We start from the raw sequence: 26,346 nt of genomic DNA on the forward strand, positions 1-26,346 counted from the left end.
TTATTGCCGTATCGTTGCTGTTGTTGTCGGCGGCGTCGTGCCACTTGGCCCATTTACTGTAAAGATGCTAAAATAATTAGAAGAAAAACTAATTAAGGCGCATTTCGGACGCAAACCTTATCACGAGGTGTATAATCAGACCTAACCCCAACGTTGCTTATACCAATTCAACCTTTTGTCAGTAGCAAACAAAGAAAAATCACGACTAAATGGGAGAAAATCCTAAACGGACCAATTGGAATAGATCCTGTTGGCTCAAGTTTGATTCTTTGTCTCGCGGAGGGCCTGTTTTGTATTATAGCACCTAATTTATATCAAACATATAGAGTGGGCGTGAGAAGACCTTAATTCCGCCTCCTCATTGATGTACGTTCCACAGAGCCATCGTTTGCCAAATTTCGAATTTCGGCTTATACGGTATTCAATTTTTTTTTTACAGCGAACACGTTTATGGCTAAGATGATCTAAATATTGTCGATCTAGAACCTGACTAATTCTAGTGAGCAATATTTCAAAGAAAGTTTAAATCAAAAATATATTTATTGACAACTGGTAGTTCCATGCTTACTGTCTCTCTGATGTAACCAGCAGAGACGCCTATAGGAAATCAAGAGTTGAAAATAATCTGTTTGTCAGCCTTTTCATAGGACGTCTTTATGTTCAGATGCAGCATGTAAGCAGAAGAACATCGCGCCATTGACTTTGCCATGATAAAGTTTGAGCAAAATGGCGACACATGAATCAGTAATTAGAGTAATTAGTAATATAATTGACACATTTAGGGTATAAAGATGCAGGAATAGAGCCTGAGATATATGAGACTGATGTATACATTGATAAGCTTTGCAAGTAAGGCATATATATCCAGTATATCTTATAAATAACAAATAGAGATTCGATTGTTGTCGATAACTGGTCAGAATGGATAAGTGATAAATCAGATCCTGAAGAAAAGCAAATATCTATACTTAGCCCAATGGGTATTCAAAAGTATATCTAAAGTGACACAAGAATGCTTACACAACTCAGTATTACCGTTATTATTATTATTATTTGTATGGACGCTTCATTTGGTTTCATGACGGACGCGTAAATTACGACACGGGTTTTCCGAAAAGGCTGCAACACGTCCGTAGATCATACATAGCTTTTCGGTAATGTTCAAATAGAATCCATCTATACTTCTCGTAGCAGAGGTGACGTCGTCCAAATAATACATTTGCCATGACAAATGGGAGAACACCCTATTTCCGGTAATGTATCATATTTATTAAAAATATATTTATTTATATCCAAATAAATAGTTTTCCCTATGTCGACTTAGATGTGCATCTACGGGGCGCAATGTTTGATAAATATATATACGTGAAGCGAGTCAGTATGTGGCCGCTAATCTTTTTCACGGTCTCACTAAATCGGTTGGAAATGTTGCGCGAACACTGAGCTCTTACGGCATCTTCTAGCGTTGCAAGTTGACTGCAGCACGAGCAATGACTCAGATTGGCAAATATGGATCTCATAATTGTTTTTTGCTAGATATCGATCTATGAGCTCATTTTGCATTGTTACCTTCTGTTGTTGCCTTAATTATTGGGCCATCCTATTCGCAAGTACTGGGTCCCATATCGTGGCGTGAACGTTTTCACCTCGCTGTGTCGCCATGTCCGCAATAACTCGATCGTCGACATTCTGCGGTAACTCTCAAAAATGCAATGTCAAACGGTAGTTCTATTATTAATTAGCTAGGTAGGTAGAACATTAGGTAGATAAGGACGACAGTTCCAGCTGAGATTTTTCAGTTACGAGTGCGCCGGCTACGATCTGATGACACTTGACGTTATCTGTGACCACCGCCCAGTCATTAACCTTTGCAGTAGCTTGTTCTCCTGAAGCAACGAGTTCGAGCAGACGCAATGCGCTGATTAGATGCTACCGACGTCCTTTGTTATCGATGCTGGTCGTGGTGATATATATATATATACATATATCAGTAGGGCGATGGCGATGATGGGCACAAGCAAGACGACAGAGACCGATTACGTTACTTATTTACTATATAGTGCTATCATGAGTGGTTATTTTTTGAGTTCTCGTAGAGCGGTAGCGGCCACAGCAAAGCGATAGCCACGGTAACAGATCTATTGCATCGGTGCTATGGTAAAACAAGATGGACATAGGGACTGTGCGCTGCGAACAAGATCGCTGAACGCAAGTGCCAGTCAGTTTTCGAACCTCCAAGGCTATACAAGAAGTAATGACAATTATCTTTCGAACACTTTGCTAACAATCAGTAATTAAGTGAATGGGCTTTTTACATCCGATTTAGGTTGGCTTCTTCAAAGAGATCCAACTATCGTTAGGGGTATACTGAAAACCTGCTGAATTGAACTTTCGTATAAATCGTAAAAGACAAGCATGAAAAAAGGAGCAATAAAACGATATAAGACGATTCTTTATACTTTCGATCATATAATCAACGAATCCATGGGTTTTCGAACGAAGATTGCCCAGTTTTTCATCCCGTATCCTGGTGGACATCACGTAGATGTATCGAAACGTGGACTGGTTGAATTTTGCTTTCGTTTCAGCTCAGCTCACTAACTATCACTATGTTTTAGGCCTGTTTCAATCCTTGTCGGAACATCTTAGTCGTTGCTGGGTTATCGACGATAATGTGTTGGTCTCGTTTCTTTTAGTTTATATTTGTGATGTTAGTATTATTTGAAGACGAATTGCTGAATGTGTTTAACGTCTACATTAACATATATTTAGCTCGTCGTGTTTGATTGGAGCAATCGATAAAATATACTACATCGTACAGCATTGCAAGCTCATTATCCGGCAAATGCCGCCATTAATAATATCATTATATTGATACTTGATAGCTGCCTTTTCAACTGACAAACATGGAATCCTGCCGCATATATAATTGTTGATTTTTTGTGTTTTTTTTTCTGTCAGCTAGCCGATTCACTACGTTTCAAATTCATTCCATTGCTCTGTGTTAAATATCCTAGCTGATAACCTCGTTAGCTTCATTCAGTTACGTAGTCACTCCAATTTAGATATTGGGTAAATATTCTACTATGGTGTTCTAATCTAATGTTTTAGTTGACCCATAGTCCCGTGTCAATTGTATCGTACTACTGTTGCAATTAAGAATTTGCTGCGCTACCGTTAACGAGTTACCTTTTATAGTTACTTCACTATCTCAAGATGGAACCGATGCTAGGCTTCACAGTTCCATGTAGATCTGAAGCTCTGAGAAGTCAAGCAGGCAACAATGAAAGACATCGACATTAATTTCGAACGTGCTTTTGCAAGCAACATGATAGTCGGCCCCATGACGGCAGAAAATGAAAAAAAAAACTTTGTAGAGGATAACTTTTACGCTTAAATTTGTTACAAATTCTCGATTACAGTTGAGATGACGACGCAAAAAAGATCAGTTTACCCTCATTTGTAATGTAGTCGATGGGAAACATTGCACAGAAGACTTTTTGACTACCCCATTTATTGACGGCTGCATGCCTCCTTTTACAGAAATTATAATAAATCGCTTGTATACAATGGTTTTTTACATATAAAGAAGTGCTCTGTATGTTATTGTTACCATCGGTGCTTACGATCATTGCTGTCTAAATCTGAATGGGCTTAATGCACTTAAGACAGGGGTAAAAAACATTTTGCTTAGTCGTATGAATATGCTCGGGCTAAACGCGACTCGTTCCCTTTGTTAGTACCTCGATGACACGTAAGCCGCGTTACGTGTCATCGAGGTACTGTGGGCCACAGAAATTTAGCTAGCCAGATATTATGCAAACTCATGGAAACTGATACAGACTTAATTCTGAAATCTCGGGAACTCAGTGCCGCTTTACAGGTCAAGTTAGGTTGACCTTGACTCCGCCTCAGCAGAATTCGCCTGGTTACCTATGCAGGCACCGAGGATGCGAGCCGCCAGATCGTAGCCTAACTGGAAGGTATAGTAAAGCGCTTACTTTTGTCGTCGTTTTGCATATGCATCGTTGAAAGCGTTACACTTTTACTGAATATTCAAATTATTTCAAGTGTTCAAGCTGCCTGTGAGTGTTATATAATAGTTGCGAAGCTCGAAGTCGCAACACATATATATCCTAGATGTGCTGCCTACAAAGTTATGTTACTGATAAAAACTCCCCGATGTCTATTGCCCCTTTTTAACAAAGAGTATTTCTGTGTCAACATTTTGTTGGCTCAAGCCAAATCTTATTATCACAAATGTTTCATTTCATTGCTATTGCAATAAATAGAATAGAGGCAACCTGCAAAATCACGTACTTCATTCGCTATGAGATTTGCCAGCTTTTCGAAGCAGATCTATTTAAATAAATCCTTTTATAGTCACCACTAATCGCATCATAAATACACGTATATAGTAACAACATGATATTACTCGAAGTAATAAATCAGATACGTAGACTAGAACATATGATATGTAGCAATGCAATACTATTGAGCACGGGGTGGAATGTTAGTCTAACGGTCGTAGTCATTATTAACAGTTGACACGAAGACCGCTTCACGTTTCCCTTTTTATATTCCCCTGGCAATGACCTCACACTGTAAATGTACCATACAAGGACATCGATCTGACAGGTATTGTCCCATCTATTCATGACCCATTTCGCTACTTCTTAGTAAACATTAGTTCGATCACACATATATTCCACAAAATAACTTTTAATGTTGGCCTGGTCCATGGGGTAATGCATCGACAACAACGCCAATAACGGCTCAGACCACTCAGCCATCGGTTGAATTAATCATTGCGCTTTCTCCACGGTTACGATTTCCTTCACATTAGAACTGCAGTTGCTGTTGATGATACAGCTCTTGGCAATGATCTTATACGCCTAATGATGGTGATGACGGCCGTGATGATGAATTTGTCAGTATGCGATGGCTAGCATGCGCGGTCATTCCTTCGGTGTCCGTCCGTGCATCTGCCATTTTGTCTCGCGCGTCGAAGGCTTTCTTCAAGCGGATAGGGCCACAAAGAAGAACGACGAAGATGGCTGCCGTGCGACTGTGGAACCGATGACACCGAAAGCGTCAGTTCGTTCACCGTGTTCTGCGTAAGTGAACAACGTGTGCATTGTATACAACTAGGTTGTGTATATGACCTGTGTCTGCCTGACTGGCACGATGGCACTATAATGACGGATGAAAAACTTCTTGTTGGACGAACGACTGCTCAGTTGGCAAGGCACCGGCAGCATCACTACGCACGTACACACACATCTGTATATTACTTTGTACCATACGCACAGTCGGTAACATGTAATAAGAGCAGCCTCAGTTCCATTTTGTAGATAGGAGTAGTTCGTGGATAAAAGAGGATGCACATGTCTGTGTGCCTGTGAATCGAAATAGCGTAAATAGCGAGGCTAATCATGGACGAGCCGTCACGAATTAGTTGGGAGGCGACTATACGATATCATCATCAACGGCAACAGCAGCTACGGTGACGACTGTCGTGATGATGATAACGTCTGACGTTATGGACGCTGTAGTCATGGCGATTATTACAACAGTAGTCCACACTTGCGTGACAGCGGCTGGCGTAGTCAAATGCCGCTCCCGACGCCGCAGGCTGTAGAGAAGGCCAGCAGACCCCTGAAGGAAGAGGAAGGTGGATATATAGAAGGCTAGGTGATGGCCAGTAAACGGCTAAACCGCCACGGATGTTGGACAGTCACCAATCAGCATAGCACAACGCAGCACATTTCCTCACAACTGGTAGGCGGGCAAGCTGCACTCACACGCGCTCAAAGACGCGCGCAAAGAATACAAACACACGCTCATTCATTCACTCACTGGCACAAGCAAAAGGGCGTACAGGATTCGCAGACGGACAAGACTACATGCAGACAGGCAGGCACAGACAAATACTTCAGCGCAGTACTGAACTGCTAGCACCATGTCAGTGAGGACGTCGTAATGGCCAGTGCACCGATCAGTTAGGTACCTGCAAGCGATGATCAGGACATTTCCATTTGATATTAGTAATAATATATATAACAATGTCGCTGTTGTTGTTGCCGTTACCGTTTTGTCATCGTTTCGTCTCGTGGCGTTCTCTTTTTTCGCTTGGGCGTTCCTCACTGCGATGAGCTTCGATCGTCGTGGATGTCGCTGGTGTTTTTCTTCTTGCCCTTAGAGCTTCTGAGCCACGAAGTTACTCCGACAAAGTAAACTGAAACTAACCGCTACTATGCCATTTCTAACGAATTATAGCTAAATGGCTCCTGGAAAAAGCACCGCGATTACAAAACAGCAATGTCATGTTCAACTAGAGAGATAAAGCCGCTAGACTTCATTTATATTATTGATTCGTTACTGCCAGGCGTTACAGTGCGCTATTTTATCTAGAATAGAAGACACTCCAAAATCGTAGCCCAATTCACGATACATATTCTATTTTTTACGTATGTAAGAGTCGATATCGTTTTGTGTCATCATCTATAATGTTGAAGAAACCAGTAGCACAATTATGGCATTTTCGCAAATTAGAGGAGCACTTGTAGCAGGAGCTTTGTTACGCATAATCACGTTTTTACTGCTGCCCTCAGCATGATACGCGATTCATTTCACGTATCGCTCATGCGTCATTTAGACAAGTTCCAGAGTTATTACTGATCTTACCATTTTGAATATAAAAGTCGTTTGACTTTTTTTTTATCTACTATACATAATAGGCATATTCTAGTGCATATAAACTACAAGCTTTATCTCTATACAAAGTAGGTTCTCCGGACAATGTGCTAGTAATTACAATATTATTATATTAATTACCGTGCCAAAACAATATGAGCTCTACGTTGATTGAAAGTAAGAATTTACTTCCGAAGCCTTGTTTGCTATTGCTAATAGGAATCAATGGAACAAGTAATCCACGCTATGTGATAAGGCCAAGTAGAGGTAATTTATAAACGTTCACAAAAGTTGCCACCCACTTTTCCAGAGAGAAAGTATTGAGAAAAAGGCTTTAACTTTAAGCACTTCTTTTGCTAGTTCCCTGTCAAACATCGATCTCCCATGTTAAATAGCTCTGGCTGCAGCCGTTCCCAAGCATAGTTGTGTACTGCAATAAACATGTGCTGATCGCGCGCATGTCTAGATAAGTATAGATAAATATCCATGGATGATTATCATTGCTAAAGAAAGTCGCTTGCCTGCTCATTTGTTGACATTACGCAAAACGATTGCATGGAATCTTTTGTAATGCAGTGATTTGCTTGAAATTTCTAATTATTATAGAATGTATTATGCTATTTGAATACGCCTTTATTTCTATCCAAAAAGTGTTATTAAAATTATACGGCACAACGTGGAGCATGCTCGCTGGTAGTTAACAGAGACATTATTATTTATCTTGATAGCCGGGCCACTCTTCCAAAGCAACAACGTTATTATTGCATTTCGAACGATCAACCTCAAAAACACTTACGTTGAGGCCATTGGGTAGATCGCGATAATTTCATAGTTAGAATGGCTAGCTTAGTTATACATTATAGTACCGATAGCCTGACGAAGCCGGTCTGTGATCCTGAGTGAGATGAATACTGAAGGAACGCCACGTCCTGCATCGCCCTACATATTAACGTATTTCAGATACAGCCAAAGGCTTCTATGGTTTTTTTTTTAGATAAGAGCGCCATATTCCTGTGTAATACATTAAAAGTGATTTTAAGATATAACGAAGAAATTAGCTTGACGATAGAGCAGCAGAACAGATCGAATTTACCCGCGCTGCCACGTCAACAATGTGCGAATCGAAAAAGCAGACGACCGATAGAAACTCCTAAATCCCAAATAGGCTAAGCTCTGGGAATAGTGTCATTATTAAGAGGTTAAACTAAATCATGATTACTGGAAGAAGCAAGCAGATATTTCGGTGCTGAAAATTATAGTTGGCTGTGTTCACGTAATCTCACACAATCCGCATGAATCAATTAATCCGTGCAGACCCGATAAAGAGTTGAAAAAGTTACTGTCGGTTAAAAATCTTGCCCACTGGCCCGAAGAGGACTAATAGTTGCAATGCAATGTATTCGCTTATTGGCATATCAGAAAGCTCCTGCGAGCTTCGAAAAAAAAGGGTATAGCTATCCATGAGTTAACTTCGATTAACAATATGATCTGTGATGTTTTGTTGCTTTATACGGCCTCATAAATAGAAAACTAGAGAGAAAATAACACATATATAATATATATATATATATATATATATATATATATATATATATGTTCATTCATTATATGATTGATCTGGTATAATAAAGGATAACTACAAGCGGTGTTAATTTGTGTGACGCTTCGCCGATGGCTGGTCGACTGACGATTTCGACCGCATAGCGGCTGATGTGCTGTGTCTCTGCAAAGATAATGACGGAATAAATGGTTGAGGAGAGGAAATCGATGCGATCGCTTAGATTACGTTTTACCGCGTACGTGTCCTGACTCACTCGAATTTCTAGCTGCATAATGTGTTCACGGTCACCAAAGGATACAGGGACAGAGTCAATAAACGCATTAAACGAACGTAGAAAAACTTGATAACGTCTTTTTCCTTAGAAGCTTTGGCAATCACAGCAATCCTGGATGGATATACCATAATAATGCATCTGACTTATCTTAAATTATGCGAATTGTGCGGCAAATGAAACGTCTGGATAAACAGCACGCTACGTAGAAGGTATGATTCTGCGGATTATTTAAACTAACTCTAAGGCGGCCTTTAACTAGTTTGGAGTCGCCGGGGTAGAACAAATTGCGACAGCAACGGAAAATTTAGAACATGTTATTATTAGGAAATTCTGGACCTGCGAATCAATAGTTAACAGTTGTATAATATATATTACATTTCCACAAAAGCTCTTCATGTATAACATGCTTACTCAAGGCTATGCGCGTTTCGGCGAGGCTGCCGTGTTCTCCTGAGATATAAACTTATGCTAAGCACTTAAATGTAAACCTTCTAATCTTTTCTTTCCAAGGCAAGAAGATTTTCTAGCGTAAATGAGGAGCGGAAATAGAAATAGTTTTTTGAGGATAATTTTATTCGAGTTGCATATGTGGGGACTTTTTTTAAAAAAGAGGTACTTTATCTGTAAACGAATATTTTTTCAACGATATCACGAGCCTTGTTAGATATTGCCTGTATCATCATTCATGGGATATTTATTCTCATTTAACATTAGTGGTCAACATTTATGTAAAATATTACGAAATAAGCAACGATTAAAAACACTTTTTGTGCAAATCTAAACTTGCCATTTTCCAGAGCCGCAGACCGTTTAATTAGCCCTCCAAAAACGTGTGATACAGGGCTTTATGCATGGGTGACACGAGCCTTTTTGTGTAACAATAGTAGTAGCTATCCTTTTGACGCAATTGCCGTAGCGTCGCTACCACCGAATGGAAAACCTGTTCAAAAAAGAAAAAGCTTTATAGTGCTAGTGACATAATCTTAAGAGTCATGGCATAATGCCAGCCGTGTCGATCGTGTTATTATTGCTGTTATTAATAAACGTACAAAGCTAGCACAACATTTGCCGAATTCGAACTATTGCTTGCTTCCTTTCATTCTTTAGAATGGATGACTAGAACGAATAACCTTCCGATGAAACAAATTCACCACTAGTATCCCTCAGATAGGGCCTATAACTGATCCTCACATCCTTTGCCGGTGTTGCCACCGTCAACGCAGAAACCGCCAAAGCCACCATCACGACCGGCTCCGCAAGAAGCGCACACTCCCTCGGCAGTCACTCACTCAGTAATTGTACTACTGTGACCCAGTAATTACTGTACAGTTTACGATATAGCCCTAACACAAGCATCAAGTCGGTTGCGTGCTAGCGATTACGGTAGCGTTGAAGAGCACAAGCAAAGCCAGATTAGCAAAGTGTCTCCCGTAACTCCTGCCAACAAGGTCCCCGTGGCAATATAATGATTTCGACCAGCGCCTTTTGTGATGGCATTCTTGTTTGTTTCATTTCGCTGTGAGACAAATGTTTCTATCTAGTTTATACACATATATATATATGTGTGGGGTTCAAGTCACCCCAAACAAGAGGCGCAATGCATTGTTCCATCCTAATATTGTTTGCCAGCTTTCTCTAGCAAGTGGTGCGACTCATCGGTGAAACCTGCCACTAAAACAATAACAGTAGTAGAAAGCAAAATGCCAATCGTGAAGACGACGTTCTTCGTCGCCCAGTTATTGCGAGCTGATACGCGGTGACGATGATGACACGCCGATCGAACAACTGTCTATTATACTGCTAAGTTTCCGTCCCGCCAGCTATTCATCAGTGTGGTGCGCGCACAAAACTGTTATCTATATATAAGAGTGTAGCCTAGCAGCTGTTAATTATGCGATACGATTGGCGTTTCTTCCGGTCAAATAGCTTTCAAGGCAGTGACGGGGCGGCGAAACACTTACTTGCGTTGCTTTCTGCTTACAGAGAGATTGTTTGCTTCTCTCTTTCTCTCTCTCGCTCGGTTTCTCTTTTGCTTTTCTTCTCAATATGTATCTTTATATAATTTATATGTGCGTAGCGATTTTGTAACGGGTTAGTAATATTGCTCTCGATCCTTGCCACGATAGCTCAACGATATATATGTATGTGTTTGTGTGAACGTGTTTGTATACCTGTCTTTCTCTGCGTGTGTAATCGACGACAGATGTCCGTGTACATTTAAATGATGAGACATTGTTATGTTTCGCCTTGATCGCTGCAGCGTCAAGCTCATAGTAGAGAATAATATTAGCGGTACACAGGAGAATGAGTATCAAATGATGATGGTGGCCGGCCCGACGGAAAATCTGTGCGATGGGGGATAAAATAGATAGACACAGTTGCTTTTGTGCATTGATCTACTGTGCTCTATCTGTTGATTTCTTTGTATGGAAAAGAGTACATCTTTTTCACTTTTCAGTCGGCGACACTTTTGTGGGTAGTTGGACAGCAGATGCAAACGACTTTTTGTCTTCCTGAAAGTATTGTGTACAAGCTTCATTCTATCTGGTGCTAGCATCGTCTACGATAACGTGATTTGAACTTGGCGAGCCATTTATTGATTTTTATGTAATTCATTATGGGAAAATCATCACAGAGTCGCAGCGAGATGACGGAAAGCACACCGTTTGTTATTGAATGCGATTGTTCTTCGCTGAGTTGCTATTAGTATACAGAAATCTAAACGTAACATACAAATACTTTGAAAGCATACACAATAGCGAAATTAAAATTGGATATACGTCGTGTCACGATGATGGAACAGCAGTACCTGAAGTACAGTAACACACATGTACAGTGTAATAATGTATAGCGTAATGGTTAAGGCCGTATACCCACATACCTGCTGTAGCGTCTGTTGTTCAATAATACTGGTGAAACTTACACAATGGCTATTTTTTTTGGATTAGGATAAATTGATAATCCTAGAGTCATCTATATTAGATGTCGCTCTTCTGAACGTTCTTGGAACACTGGTGTTTGTGCTATTACTATTATTTCTTTCGGTTTCTAAGACAACCTTAAGCAACGTCCGTTACTCCATAAAAAGGTTTCCTTGCTAAAACGCCTGAGCTTTTTTTTAATAAGCACATCGCATAAAATTATTGGGTTACCCTCATAAATTGCAAGGCCAGTTTTTGAAACAAGAATACTAGGAACGACATTTCGCTGCTTCTTGCGTGAGCAAGTTTTCAGATGCGCTACTGTTATCACAGAAAATTTAATGCCGAGATTTAGTTGATTTAGGCTCAAATGCAAATTTCTATGTCAACTGATAGTTTAATTAACAGTAAAGTTTGTTCTGCATTATAGCTAACGATTTCTTCTAGAAAGTAGTTAGGCTCTTTTTAAAAAAAATTGTTTACTGGCCTAATTTGGCTATACGTTACTTGAATATAAGGGCAGGAAGCAAACTGGTTCCTTAGGCAATCAGGATCTGTAAGTTGAGGAAAACTGTTAGAAAACCGTTCACCATAACTTATTCTATCAATCGTACGATATCTTCTCTCCTATCGCAGAGCAAGTACTGTGTGTTGTTTCCAAGTTACCTGCACCCTTCAAGATATCTGTACATGCGGCAATACGAAGAAAACGAACGAGTTTAGTGCCATCCAGCCTTTCAGTGTAACAACAACTTAATGGATAGTTATTGCATGTAGCTTTAAGCTTCTTCTATTCTTTCTATCCAGCTAAAGTCCGTACATTGATCACAGTTTAATCACTTCGAATACATACACATTTAGTGCATGTTAAAATTGCCTTGAAGTTAAGCAGTTATTAGGTATTTAGAGGTAACGAAGAATTGGCCATATGTAAATATATTCTCATCCCTTCAGGAGTATGTCGCTGCTCAACCAACTCCAAGACATTACGGACTAGAAATTCGTATGGACTCAATATCTTTCTTGTATACTTCCACACGTACTGCACATGAATATTCCCACGGATGTACCGATCGAGATAAATAGCGTGACATAGCTGCTCATCCTCCGGCTGCGATCCGCTACGCGGTTCCACGACCCTACGTAATCTGTCCATATAATTCCGGAAATAGATGAGCGTTGCCGATCACGTATGTGGTGTTCAGTGTTGCTATTCATGTGCTTATTGTAGTTTGTATGTTTTTGTTGCTTTCGTCGTTGGCGTCCTTGTCATCGCCACCGAACAGGAGCAGGGGTGCGTTAAGACTTCTAGACACGCCAGGGCTATCACGGCGCAGGCCATAACCTGCTAATAGCGTCGTTCACGCCGAAGGCACCTCTTCAGCAGCCAACCACTAACGAGAGATGACTCTACAAAGCTACATACAATGTCATCATACATTTGCCTATCCACATACGCAGTCTGAAATCGGCATCGACAACGCCATCTCGACCATCAACGTCATCGTTATAATCATCTAAGACATATGCAAACGAACAACAAATCGATGTAATCATTACTCTGAAAGCAGCTGATGCTTCTGCGGCTATCGTTACGGATGCGGCGTTAGTCTAAATAATAACAGTGCCAATAAAATTAAAAGATTTGGTAGAAGAATAACGCTGAATGCTGGTAGGAATGCCGTAAAGGAAATGAATAATTCTCTTGACTTCGTTAAAGTTGTGAGACGAATGGCAGCTGATGCGCTAACTGCAATATATCCGTGAAAAAGAAATCGTCATTAGGGGGAGCGCATTAAACCATTAAAACAGCATGATTCTTGCTACCACCCTTTTTTGTTTCTAGTGAAGAAGAACGTGATATTCAGGCGTCAGGCGTCAGGCGTGACCCCTAAACGAACAGCTGATATTGTATTTCCGCTTAGCAATGTTAATCTGTATTATTCTATTTTTGACTTGTCTGCTATGCCAATGCAGGCCAGCTTTTCTTAGCCTAAAAACTTGTGCCAGATGCATTCCACCACAGCATGCTACATCAGCACACATAAATGTACAAAGCAGGTCTAGGGGAGACAGCCTACCTATGGGGTTATTATAGCATTGATCTTTATATTTATGTCAAAAATCGCCGTGTTTAGTATAAAAAAAAAAAACTTTAAGAACCTGAATTCCCGTTCAATAACACGGCATCTATTAGCGGGACCCAGTTTGTTTTTCAGGAATCGAACGTAAACGTTAACGATCTATGCGAAAAAGATTTCCGAAACCAATTTTCTAGGGTAGATCAGTACTTCATTCCGAGTGAACGATGCGTTCGTACTTTCTTCCAACTTCATTGGAGGATTTCTAGCTAAAAGGGTCGTACAGTAGAAGGGCATGTACTAGTCTCGTAAAGGATGTGAATGGCGAAGCAAATATGGAAAATTTGTTTACCAAAGAAATAAGTTGAAGTAAATCAAATTAGTAAGCATTTCCACACGTGATTTGTTTCAGGCTTCGAAACGCTACCGACCGCAGCTACAGCAAATGTTGGCGCGGAAATGACCGCAGCCATATATAAGTAAAAAGGGAAAACCAAATTAGATGCGTATCTTCAACGAGTAAAATATGAGGCCAGCTTCTGATTAGAATGAAAGGATCGACCGAGCACATTGGCGATAACCAGACACCGCCCTAGTCTTGTATATCGTTTAAAGGTTCCGTCTCTCTCTCTCTCCCTCCCTTCCTCCCCTTCTTGCTCCTGCTTTTTCAATTGCTCTTACTTCGTTTCCCTTTTTATTGGTTCAATACGCTGCTGGTTCGTGGGGCGTTTTTATCGACACAACTTCAGTCATTATTGTACTTTTATTACGATCGGATATTTATGGACGCTGGGTGATTACTGTTGTTTTTATTACTACACGACAGATCTACGATGTGGTATGGATGATACTTTCGTTCACTTCTCGTGCTTGACCCATCTATGATTATATCTCAGTTGTTTTAGATAGATACCAAAGTATAGTTAAATCCATATAGCTTATTTATATATTTATAACAGGGGAATAAGCGAAGGTTGAGTGATTTGCTAGCGGCTTGCCTAGTTAATGACTGACTTGCCGAGGCAATAACCGGCGTCGTTGCTACTAATGCCGCTGCCCTGTAGAGCACAGACGCAGCAGAAACTCCGGATGGACGGACGCATCGCTGCGGTTAACATCGTCCCTTCCTTCCGGCGGCAATGGCAGGCATAAGCCCAAGCTACTAGACAAACACAGGGAATCGCTTAACACCCTCAACTTGAAGTCGTCTTTGCCCCATTGGCAGTTATGGCTCGGCGAAACTGCCGACAGTTAGATGGCAGCGACGCTACTCTGCCATCAGCGAATGAATCTACCTACCCAAGACATATCGGATGAATGCTAGACGAAAATGGACAAAAGGGGATGACCGCTACTGACGAGCTCTCACTGACCGGCCACTAAGCCAAAAAAGCGGACAAGACACAAATGCTAAACGTCCACGTCGCTCGAGCCAGTAGCAATAAAGATGAGCCGGCACGCGATAATAGCTACAACGAGGACTTCATAAGGACGCAGACATGAGGAAGATCGACAAATTTGATCGCCACTTTGTAGTCGCATTAGCTTGATCTCTGCAATCGATGACTGGACGAGACCGATGCTGATCACTGAACCCTCTTTTGTTGCGTTTGTCGCATGCGCCACCGCCATTGATGCGGTCTCTCTTATAACCACTGTAGAAGGTATCATAACCGGCAGACCAATTCGGTAATCGTCGCGTCCTATCAGCTGACTGAACAACACGGCTTGCGCTCGTGGCCATTGTGGTACATTATAGTGCACCTGTTAAATAACAGGGACCTCCTGGCACCGTTGCCGTTAGACACATACGGCAAAGACAAACGCGTCTGAGAAAAATGGCTGTGTACATATACAGCGAAGAAAGAGCACCGTCATCATCATCTTCTGATGTTTTATGCCTATTCGAACAGAACGCGAAACACAAACTGCTGAGAGGTTGCGGGCGTAATATAACAAGCTACAGCCAAAGGCCTATAGAAGGAACTGCAATGATGGCTCGAACTTGTATTACCTCTGCCTACCCGCTCGTTACCCACTCCTTCCTAACGTATAATATAGCATTCAGCCGGTAGTTGCATCGCTGTTTGAGTAATATTAGCTACGAAAAAGAAAAAGGAATTTGGGAATTCGGTTCCGGTTGGGCATTGCTAATATCCATATATATATATATATATATATATATATATATATATATATATATATATATATCTATCCATATATATACACGTATTGAAATCGATTGCGGATGAAATGGTGTAGTGGTAAAACGTTGACTTGAGCAATGAATACATGCGGGAGTGGAAACACTCACGCGGGGTTGGCGGCCGGATCGCAGGTTGGTTTAGCGGGCGCGGACACTTCTTTGGTCTGCATTTCGGATGGTAACGTTATAGCCATATCTGTCACAACCGTGCCACAGTCGATATCGAGCACCAACATAGCCAATAGGAATAACAACGGCACAAGAGTAGGCAGGATCGTCACAATTGCAACGCCAATGAAAATGCGATGCAGCGCTGAAAGAGACGAAGGTGCAGTTTGCTTTTAAGGAAATCATCATCGAGGAATAGTGTAATAGCGCTGTACTGCCTGGAGGAACAGGGATCAATCAAAGGGAGTGCGCTTGTCATTTTGGTAACGAAAAGAAAGCGGAGAAAAGGAGGAACAACCAGCAACAGGAGCATCTAGTGATGGTCACGGATCATGATATTAGCAGGGATGCTTGGATTATTGTAGGAATCAATGATGCAGGAAAGGATTGACTGGACAAATGGAAGTGCATTACACCATACGGATGGCTGGATGGGGGCCCAAACAGATGCAATCGGTAGGTAAACCTAGAGCAAAGTAAGTAACGCTACAATGCATAGTTTTGTACCAACTTTGGCAGATGTAATAATATAATAGTACCCTATGTTTAGAGTTGGGTACAAATAACTTTGTATTCTACATACGAATATGATAACGTCCCCGCTAACCAAGTTAAAGAAGTAGGGCTTAGCATCCGCTATAGTCGCATACATGTACGTATGTTTTATTACTAACGTTTATTACTATCAGACAGTTAGGAGACTAGCGATGCACGCATATTTATGCTCAGGATACCAAATGTTTTGTTATTACTGTTCTGTCGTCCGTACACGTACTGCGTATGTAAATCGGTTAGCTTTTTCGTAAATTTTTTCAACGCCATGTTATAGTTTTCAGAGAAATTTAATCTGTTTAATGTTAGAGCAGCAACGTGGAAACGGCAGCGCCTGTATGGATTACAGCTAATAGCGATTGGCTATGAATTTACACTCATGCACAACAGACGAACGTATCTGGTGGCCGTACGAAAGTCAGCATCAAACATGTTCCCATCCACTGTTTACTACGTGTCTGTCGATTTTCGCGCATCCAATCATCTGGATCATTCATCAACGATGTCGCCGTCACTACACCTAGGCTTCTCCATGACTGCCGGCCCAGTCGGCCAGAGCAGTATACAATACGACGTGTGTGTTATTGCTAGACGACGACGATAGCAGCAACAGTTGAATTATTTTGGCGAGAGCTAGTGACTGAAAGGTATGACATGGATCGCACAGGTGTCCTCCACCAGGAGATGCAAGCCTGATAGGCGTATGTATAACGGCTGCCGTGTGACCAGCTGTGATCCGATCTGTCGGCTCCTAAAACATTTTACAACCACATAACTAAAACGGAGCGGACTGTAACAGCAGCGAATACAGATCAAAGTCAGTCAGGCAGTCAGTCATCCTGTAGCAACCAAAAGGGGCAACGATAACTGGCGATAATATGGCAACTAAGGTAGAGCAGTTAACGATTTTTGGCTAGGCAAGATCATCGGCTGAGCCTTGATTAAAATGGGGCTTTTATTGGCTCTGGTGATGGTTGGATTTACGTGTTGGCGTACAGTGCTAGGTTAATAAATAAACTGTTAATAAATAATCACCGTTCTATTCACTGTTAATAAATAAATACACCGTCGTTCATATATTATGTTCGCTTGTTTGCGTTCGCTTACTGGCATGATGCAAACAGACGAATAAACCTTATGTTAAGTAATACGTTTAGGACAGATGGTAATTACTGGACAAATTTAAGAGATGGAATATGTGCGTTCTTCAGCATAGGATGACATGTTAAGGAAAAAACATAGACTAATTCTGTAAGAAATGCATGCTGTGTGGCAATGATCAATAGTGCCAGCGACGTGCTAACCCGATAGAAAGTAATTAGTTGTTTGGGTAGTTGATTGCAAGTTCTAGTTTACTATCATACAAATAACACGAAATAAAGGAAACTTTAGGTTTAATAGGTTAAACTGGGTTTAATAGATTATTGCTATTGTTGACGTGAATTCAACAAATAGGCTTTGAAAATAGGGATAAATTACGCTTAGAATTTGACGTGTCCTACTCCTTTTTGATATCCAAATACGATGTACTCTTATAAGAAGTCTCCAAAGAAAGCATCCAACTTTGCCTTCTATGAGAGACATTGACTTCGTGGAACCAAGGATCAGTCAGGCCAGTGGAGCCATAACGAGAAATCTGTAGGAATCGAATATGGAAAATGTACTATTATACTCATCGATAGGTTGATCGAATTGTGTGGAAGTTACCTTACCTAATATGTTTTAAACCAGACCTTGATACTAAACCATCGCAGACATGCGTAGGTAAGCTAACAGGATACAGAGAAACGATGAAAAGTCAATTGTATTCATAATAGACATTTCTATTTCAAGTTTCAATCATTTTATCCCATTTACTTTCATCCACGTCTATATATATATATATATATATATATATATATATATATATATATATATATATATATATATATATATTTAAGTCTGCACAATGGATGCTTCTTAACTTATGCAACTCATGGATTAGCGAGTCTAATAATTGTATAGCGAAAATCCAGCTACTCGTTTAATGCAAACTGGCAAACGCCGCAATGAAATTTCTAGCAGAACAAAAACTTATCGAAGAAAAAAACGAGCCTGGGAAATATGTACAGTTTCCCAGTAGACACACAGGGATTATTATCAGCGTGGCAAACCGGGAAACTTTCAGGACGTCTTTTGGATGCACAGGATGAAATAACAAACTTTAGTCTAATCCTTTAATTTTGTTTTTCAGCCTTCCATTAAACAGTCGAAAGAATCCCAGTACGCAAAGCTATTTCTTTAAAAAACCGTACTGACATTGGTCATACGTACCACGTAAGAGATATAAAAAAATAAGCAAATATAAGTCAAAGTTTTTCACTTGCAACCGTAAATTTCGCGTGTAAATGCGTAATCGAACGCACGGTAATTAGGTTATTGAACAGCGAGGCTAACTTGATCTATGCTGCTTACGACAATGTCATATGCGCAAACAGAGTTATCTGCTTCTTTGTTTAAAATATACATTTATTGGAAAATTTGTTTGAGGAAGTGCTTCAGCGTACTGAGCTGCCAACATGGCAGCGATTCATACCTTAATATGGGTTTATTGCCTTAGAAAGTTGATCTCAACTGGGGGTTTTAAAAGCTGGAGCCTTACTTGTTGTTAATCCAGAGGCGTATAGTTAAGTACTCATCGAGCATTCCTGCTCAGCTTAGGATAAGAGTTTCTAATCATCGCAAGAAAAGCCAACATTTCTATTCTGCTCGTTGAGTCGCTAACAGTTAAAGCTAGTTAAAACCTAAAAGTGTGGCGCCCCTTTGTAGTGCGAGAATCCATGACCGCGAAACGCCGCGTATTTTGCCATGGCTGTGTATGTATAGCGAAGAGTGCGATTTATAGATGCCATCGTTAGCTGCTATTGAGTATTTGCCCAATATCGGGGTCAGCAAAGATTTGAGACATTTGGATTGAAGTTGAAGATTTCTAGATGAAGCCTAGAAGACCTAACGGACCGCATCGAGTCTGCCTTTGTTATAGGCGGAGCCGCGTCGAAGAGTCCATGATCAGGTACGTAGATGTCCGTTATGTCAGTAGACTGTAATTGCTATGAAACCAAAGGTTTACGCATTTTACATAAACTAGATCGCCGAGCTACTACAATATATACACATAGTGAATTATAAAAACTGCTACCTTAGGCTATCTATCTTTGGATTTATATTATCTTGGCATAAAATAACAAAATCATAAGGGTTTAGGATTATACTTAAACAGCAAGGAAAGAAAAGCGTTGTTGAGCAAAGTCACACCTATTTGACACTTATTCTCTAACTACTTGCACACGACAAATAAAATGTTATATATATATATATATATATATATATATATATATATATATATAGGTCTCGGACTTTTGCTTATTCTACATTGGAGTTGCTACCAAATGTTGAACTGAATCATGTGCACGCTCGTCTCCTATTTTAAGTAAACACAGCTCATCTTTCTTTGACTCGATGGTTCATTGCGCCTATTCCAGTCGCGAAAATGAGCTCTACTCGGTTGAATAAACTACTTTTACGCTGTTGATCCCCCAGAACGACTAATTTAATAGAGTAACGGATTACTGCCATCCCATGTCCTTACCTCAAATATCTTACGGAGTGCTTGCTATATCATAGAAAGACGTCAGTTTCCAGTACACAAGAAATGATAATTGTTTTTTTTTATTTCACCGCCATTACCATGACAAATAATTAAATCTGCGCTGCGTAGAATAACTGTGATCTTACATGCTTTGATCGAAAGATTAATCAAACGGAACACAGATGCCCCCATTGGCGTCCGGAATACTGCCGTCTGGTCGCAAAAGATACAGAATCGCTTTTATCTCCAACTGAATAAAAAGATTTTTTTTGATGATGTCCTGTTATAGTGCATTAAAAAAAAATGATTAATCATTGAGACGAATGTTAAAAGTGGTTATACTAATGCACTGAGCAAAGAATACTTTGCCAGAACCTTCAGGACCACTTTTAAAAATGGATGTAAAAGATTTGACTGCAGAACTTGACCAGTTCTGAAAGATTACACCATTATTTTGTATCAGCTAAATATAGTATGATTTCTTTTAGATATAATAAAACAATCCAAAATAGAGTGTTATACTGAACTAAGCTTGCTTATTGTGAAGAAAATGCTTATGAAAACTTACGTTGAGATAAAAACAGCGCCAATTTGGCTGCTAAAAGTAATATTTCTAAGAACAAGTTAATAATAATGCGCCAACATAAAAAGTCATTGTATTGATATGAAAAGCTCTAAACAGTCATTAGCAAAAGGAAAAACAAAGACTAATGTGATAAAAAACTTACCACTTTTTTTTCGATGGCCTATTTTCTTATAGTTCCATCCGGGATAATCTAATACGTTGTGACTGCGAGGTTGTTTCGGATATTGCACAATGCACCACGGTTCTCGTTTTATTGACTCCTGGTATTTTCGAATTTATTGACGATAACAAGGTAAGAGTGCATTGAAAGGCCTGTAATAAGAGTTAGGCATTCGTAATGCTTATTCAGTATTGAACCCCTGGTCTATATTTGTACTTCATGTTTGATTAAAATATTGTGTATTTTTAATATTATGTTTTTTTTCTTTTATATTTCATTTTAACTATGACACACACATCAGCTAACCCATTCAACAGCGTATACAGCTTGTATAGTCGATAGCGCTTTTCCAGCTGTCTTCCATATTTTGTTATTTTAAAATTAATTCCTTTTTGAATTAATTAACTTCTCGCGTATCCTATGTTATCTTAACCACTAACGTATAAATGAATGATTTTTTATTAGGACCCAGTGCGGACGCAGTTATCGTACGCTCTTCGGCGCCTCTCACATGTTTCAGAGTCCCATTGCAACGAGACGCAGCACGCGCAGCTCATTGCCATTAAGTGCGACCTTTTCCATTGGCCAAAGCTTGATCTCCTGCCTGAAGATATCAGGGCGCTATATACGTGCAACGCCGTAAAGTTAGTATACTAGGTTACTTATTAATATCTATACTCTTTTGTTGCATAGAAAGGGCATAAACGGTAGCAATTTATAGAGAGTGACACACTTACGATTACTGCTAACATTTATAAAATATTGCAAAGATCCTTAGTCTAAAGTTTCTGCCTAACTGCATTTAGTCCATGGGTTTAGGTAGACAGTATGTTATGATTAAGAAGTGCTAAGCGGCGTCGTCAGTATTATAAAGTGTGTTTCGGGAACACACGCAGTATTTCGAAGATACAAGGTTAGATCGTGGGGAGGCTAGATAACCGGCAACGGCACAAATGCAAATATATCTCTACTTAGAGTCGGGAGTACCAAAGCGATAACATTGCAGACATTGTGATTAAACGTAACGATATGAAAAAGAGTAGATTACGAAGATAAATAGACAAAGCTGATTTTTTCGAGTACGAATTAAGCTCTACATTGTTCGCTCGTTTCATAGGAGAGACAATAATAGTAATGGCTATTTAGTACTTGTGTAGACGTTACTCTCGGATACTTAGAGACTGATAATTCCCCATTTTTCTAATCTTTGAAACAATGCAAAGTTAGCAATTTTCTAAATGCTATAAGTAAATTTAACAGCTATGGCACTTGTCTATCAATTGTGCGTGTGGCGTTAATCCTATGAGTGAATATTTGCTGAATCCCGCACTCTTCCGCTGCGCTCTTTCAATGAGGATGACATATTACCGAATAGTCTAAGGGCTTGAGCATTCTAAGGGAAGCCACCCACAATGGCGTCTAGTGGTTAGCATTTTTGATAACATAATGAAGATTGTACCTCTTAAAGAGGGAATTTAACAACCTATATAAAACGTCTGCCCAAATCTAAGAAAGAGATTATTACAACGTTTAACACCCGAATCCCAAAAATGAAGTCACAATTTACACCAGCCACACATCCAGACGATGCTTTACTATCATCGATTTAAAACTTACACATTTTTGAAGACTAGTGACTGTGTAATAAACATGTACAGGTCTACGTGTTTCTTCCGATTCACGTACAAAGTCCAGTTTCGTTTCGTTCCAATTAATTGGGTCGATCGTTGTCTAAAAAGCCCCCTTCGAGCTAAGTACATGACTTGAAGGGAAATACATGCTATTGTTCGTTTTGTTCGCGTTTGTTGAGGACCTAAATATTACGACTGTATTGGCTTCTATAGCCTCATAATTCCGTTTTAAATCAAATCCCTTTTTTAAAAGACGAGAAAATCAGTGGTATAAATCCGTCATTTTCAATGACCAGGTTATAAATAGTTATTATCATGACTAGAGTAATATAAATAATAATTCTATTGATATAATAGAATGACTACCTATACAATTGTAGTCCTCCACCAAACCAAAAGACAATTGATCACAAAAAGGTTAGCGAAGTAAAAGTTGATTGAGCGTCTACTTCTGATAGGAGCATCCTAGTCTAAATTAAGCAGATTTAAATAATCTGCTATATCGAGATCCTATTCAATATAAAATACACATATAACATAAAAAAAACGACAGATAGGCTAGCCATTTGGTATCACAATTGACTTCGCAGTTGCAGTTACTCGGATAACAACACAGAAGGTTTGTAAGTATATATAATCATCGACAGCAAGAGTTTCCACACATAAACGAAGCTCTGTATGCCAATATTCAAGGGTCTTTCTATTAGAAGCCTTCTTCACTTCTGGGTTAAGCTGTTATTTAGAGGATGAACTTACGTAGATGAATTTTTGGGTTGTTATTAATATAGATCAGTTGAACGTAATAGGAGATTTGGAAAATACCAATTAAATGGACAGTCACTCGGAAACAAAATGCAAAACAGAGTATTCAGAAAGCGTTTGATGCGCGCTAGACTTTCGTACACTACGGGAATTGTGAATAATATAGCCATTTCAAACTTTGCGGTGGAATATCTCATCCTTAACAAGAACCTGTTCAGGAATAAAAACGGTCGACTGCGTTTCGGGTCGTATCCTCGTTGATTAGCATAGTCCCCCTATAGTTACAGCGGTATGTAAACAACTGTTTGGATTGACCCAATTGGGATCGATAAATAAAGAAACTGCATAAGAATGCCGCTGCGATGTAACCATAAGATCTTGCCTGAGAGGGGGGCAAGGTGACCTTCCTTTGCCTGGGTTAAGAGCTCAAATGTAGATAAATGCATTCTTGTACTAAGAGTGGCCCAGAAGTTACTACGGATGATTGGCACTGGGATCTATGTATGCAACGCTACCGCTTTTACTAGTCCTGAAATAGGCTTTTCGCCTCGGAATATGAACACTTGCTTCCTAGGTAAGCGTCTGAAGAACGACGATTGCCTAACTGCTTTACTGCATTGTAGATATACGGCAATGATAACAATAGCATTGTGATGCCCAGGTCCATATACGGGACCTTATTGATTTTCTCTTGAAATTCATTACTTCAGATATAATTTCTCTCTGTTGTTGATGGTCTTCATTATGAGCTACAGGTATTCTGCAAATTTTCCCTAAAGTATAACATAGTACTTTCGGTCAGGTTTTGTCGGTTCGTCACTGATGCTGAATTTACTATTAAAACGAGTCATCTTGGTGTGTGGCCGACACAGGCAAGACAAGAAATACGATAAATTATAATATGTCAGATTACGCTTGACGGTAAGATTTATTTTCTCAAATCTGTCGAAACCTTGTCGAGGGCTAGATAATCTGTCCTTTCCTATACTACTGTTACCTGTTGTTGAGTTACCGAAGACAAAGTATTACGACGTAGGCGCTGCAATTGCCGAATATTATTGATGATATTGCAAAGGTTTTGCACGTCCGTCACCTTCTAATCTGTATAGGTGTATTGCTGATTCTTACTTTAATTAGTTATTTATTTAAAATGTTTGCCCCATTTTTTTTAGCATTAATAATTGCCATTTTAAGAGCCATGACTAATGAGCATGAGTGTATCGCCCTAGAGTCTGTGTGGCAGGTTAGCTGAGGCGTAAAAAGGTTTATATATATATCCCAAATGATCTTCAGAGTAGTGTAAATATTGTTACAGAATAGCAAATCATGGCATAATAATTGTTCCAGGTGGAGTCTGGAGAATCGAGATACGTTCCTAAAGCATCTCTTAACTCAAATTGATCCAGAACTTGTGCAATCTCGCAGTCTACCTATGACATCAAAGGAAAGTTTTTTTCCCTTTTGCTGACATTCCAAAGGCTTTATATAAATTCTCAACTCGAAGAGGTTTGATTTGATTAAGGCATTGCCTGTGATGATGTGTTTATGACTGTAAGTTATTAGAGTAGATTTAAAATTTTCTAAAGAAGACAATTAGGTCATCTTGGTAAGCCTATCTTATTTTTTCAGTGATTGGGTAACTCCAGAAAGTAACATAAGGCTGTAAAGTAACGGCTCCAACGCAGCGTAATAGCTTTTAAGTTTTCTTTTAATGATTTTTTGGATACAGTCTGCTCAGGAAGTACATATAATCGAACTCTTTTTAACGCTTTTTTGCTCTAATAACACTAACAGGATCCACAAAGGTAGGAACGTAAAAAATGACGCCGTAGGAATGTTTCCATCGTCTAGGCTTAGTCGCACGGCGGTGCCCTGGTTGTGAAGGTCATTGACGCTATCAAAATCAGATATAAATACAAATAATGCCATTCATAGTGCCGTTATATTCGACAACATAATACTGGTCCTAAATAGTTCAGTTGATTTCACCGGTTTTAATTGTACGGATTTAAACAGTTCTGTTTGATACGCGACGCGGGGCTAATACCGTAAAAACTATCTTAAGGCGATCGTTAACCTACGAAGAGGGAACGACTAAATAGTGAAAGCATTCGATGTTGCGATTGTTGTGCCCTTCTGATTTACGAGTTTCCGTGCAGAATCAGTATGTAAATCGTGCGGATTATACCTGTTTAACGATATCTAAAGGAATAGCTAACTAATCCTTACCAACCAACCATCTCTATACAGGCGAAGGGAAGCGAAGTTCAAAATATCACGTCAGCAACCATCGTTAATTCAAATGTGTCACATAAACAGGTATGTGTTTAATCACTCATATTCATTGCTTCTATTTTATATATATACACAAAACAGAAAAGTTCGAGATTGAGTACGATGTATTGTTTTGCTAGTAACTTGCATTCATCACCGTCTATACCCCCCCCTCCCCCCAATTGTAAAGACGCGGCGCATGAACTTGTATTGCGCAGTCTTTAACTGTTCGATTCGATTGAAGAGTACGCGCCTAAAACGTCTGCTTCCCAATCAAAGTAGTTTTATAGTGCAGAAAACAGAGCAGAACGCTTTGGCCGCTCCACACGTCGGCAAAGTCGTCTGACATTAATTGCGATGGAGTACAAAACTGTGAGCATAACTTACATCTTTTCATATTTATGTTCTATAGTATTAGTAACGTGACAAATGGGAAAGACAGACATCATAAAACGTTCAGTAAAATAGGGAATGCTAAAGCTATTTCTTACGGATCGGGCTATCGCTATATAACATTTTTACATCTATTAACTAAAAAGTTGTCATTAACGTCGTAGGCTAAAATCAACGATGATGAGTATAAGTCAGATCATGAAAAATCCTTGGTTTGCCATGACTCAGCATTTTACATGAACGCACACGTCTCATGGGAAACACTTCCAAGTCAACCACGTAAGTTGATCATAAAGTCTCTCTCGACTATCATTGTCGCTTTTATAGGTTCGGGCGGTGGGGTTTCTGCTCAAGGTGTCATAAACCAATGGTTCAGACTTTGCCCAGGAACAGATTACATGCATATTATATATAACTGATATGAGCATAGAAATTAAACATTCTTGACTATAC

At 39.7% G+C, this 26,346-nt stretch overlaps 1 protein-coding gene and 3 long non-coding RNA genes across 15 annotated transcripts in view; 2 read left to right on the forward strand and 2 right to left on the reverse strand.

Annotated features, from left to right (window-relative positions):
* Window positions 1-1,025: 1,025 nt before the first annotated feature.
* LOC111255464 (uncharacterized) lies at window positions 1,026-11,900 on the reverse strand. The gene is made up of 4 exons (XR_015319726.1): window positions 9,723-11,900; window positions 9,319-9,471; window positions 6,091-8,419; window positions 1,026-5,658 (listed from the first exon to the last, which is right to left on the reverse strand). It is a non-coding gene; the product is annotated as an uncharacterized LOC111255464 (long non-coding RNA).
* LOC147758655 (uncharacterized) lies at window positions 8,414-17,490 on the forward strand. The gene is made up of 2 exons (XR_015319727.1): window positions 8,414-8,740; window positions 13,946-17,490. It is a non-coding gene; the product is annotated as an uncharacterized LOC147758655 (long non-coding RNA).
* Window positions 17,491-19,369: 1,879 nt separating this feature from the next.
* LOC111255013 (uncharacterized) overlaps window positions 19,370-26,346 on the forward strand; it is a 17,126-nt gene continuing 10,149 nt past the window's right edge. For 8 of the 12 annotated variants that reach the window (XM_086978282.1, XM_086978287.1, XM_086978283.1 and 5 more), the window contains exons 1-6: window positions 19,370-19,511; window positions 20,848-20,965; window positions 21,299-21,477; window positions 24,574-24,668; window positions 25,475-25,545; window positions 26,058-26,172. In XM_086978282.1, coding sequence (XP_086834408.1) covers window positions 19,432-19,511; window positions 20,848-20,965; window positions 21,299-21,477; window positions 24,574-24,668; window positions 25,475-25,545; window positions 26,058-26,172 — 658 coding nt within the window. In that variant the 5' untranslated portion in view covers window positions 19,370-19,431. Of the gene's footprint in view, window positions 19,512-20,847; window positions 20,966-21,298; window positions 21,478-23,981; window positions 24,148-24,573; window positions 24,669-25,474; window positions 25,546-26,057; window positions 26,173-26,346 lie in introns of those variants that run through there. The other 4 variants (XM_086978293.1, XM_086978294.1, XM_086978291.1 and 1 more) reach the window with 3 other exon arrangements.
* The window catches only part of LOC147758656 (uncharacterized), a 31,719-nt gene continuing 24,810 nt past the window's right edge, over window positions 19,438-26,346 (reverse strand). The window contains exons 2-3 of the long non-coding RNA XR_015319728.1: window positions 20,816-20,985; window positions 19,438-19,548 (exon numbers count right to left, since the gene is read on the reverse strand). This is a non-coding gene — a long non-coding RNA (uncharacterized LOC147758656). The remainder of the gene's footprint in view (window positions 19,549-20,815; window positions 20,986-26,346) is intronic.

This window comes from Varroa destructor, unplaced genomic scaffold (assembly GCF_002443255.2).
Source record: "Varroa destructor unplaced genomic scaffold, Vdes_3.0 BEIS01000001.1, whole genome shotgun sequence".
NCBI classification, from domain to species: domain Eukaryota; kingdom Metazoa; phylum Arthropoda; class Arachnida; order Mesostigmata; family Varroidae; genus Varroa; species Varroa destructor.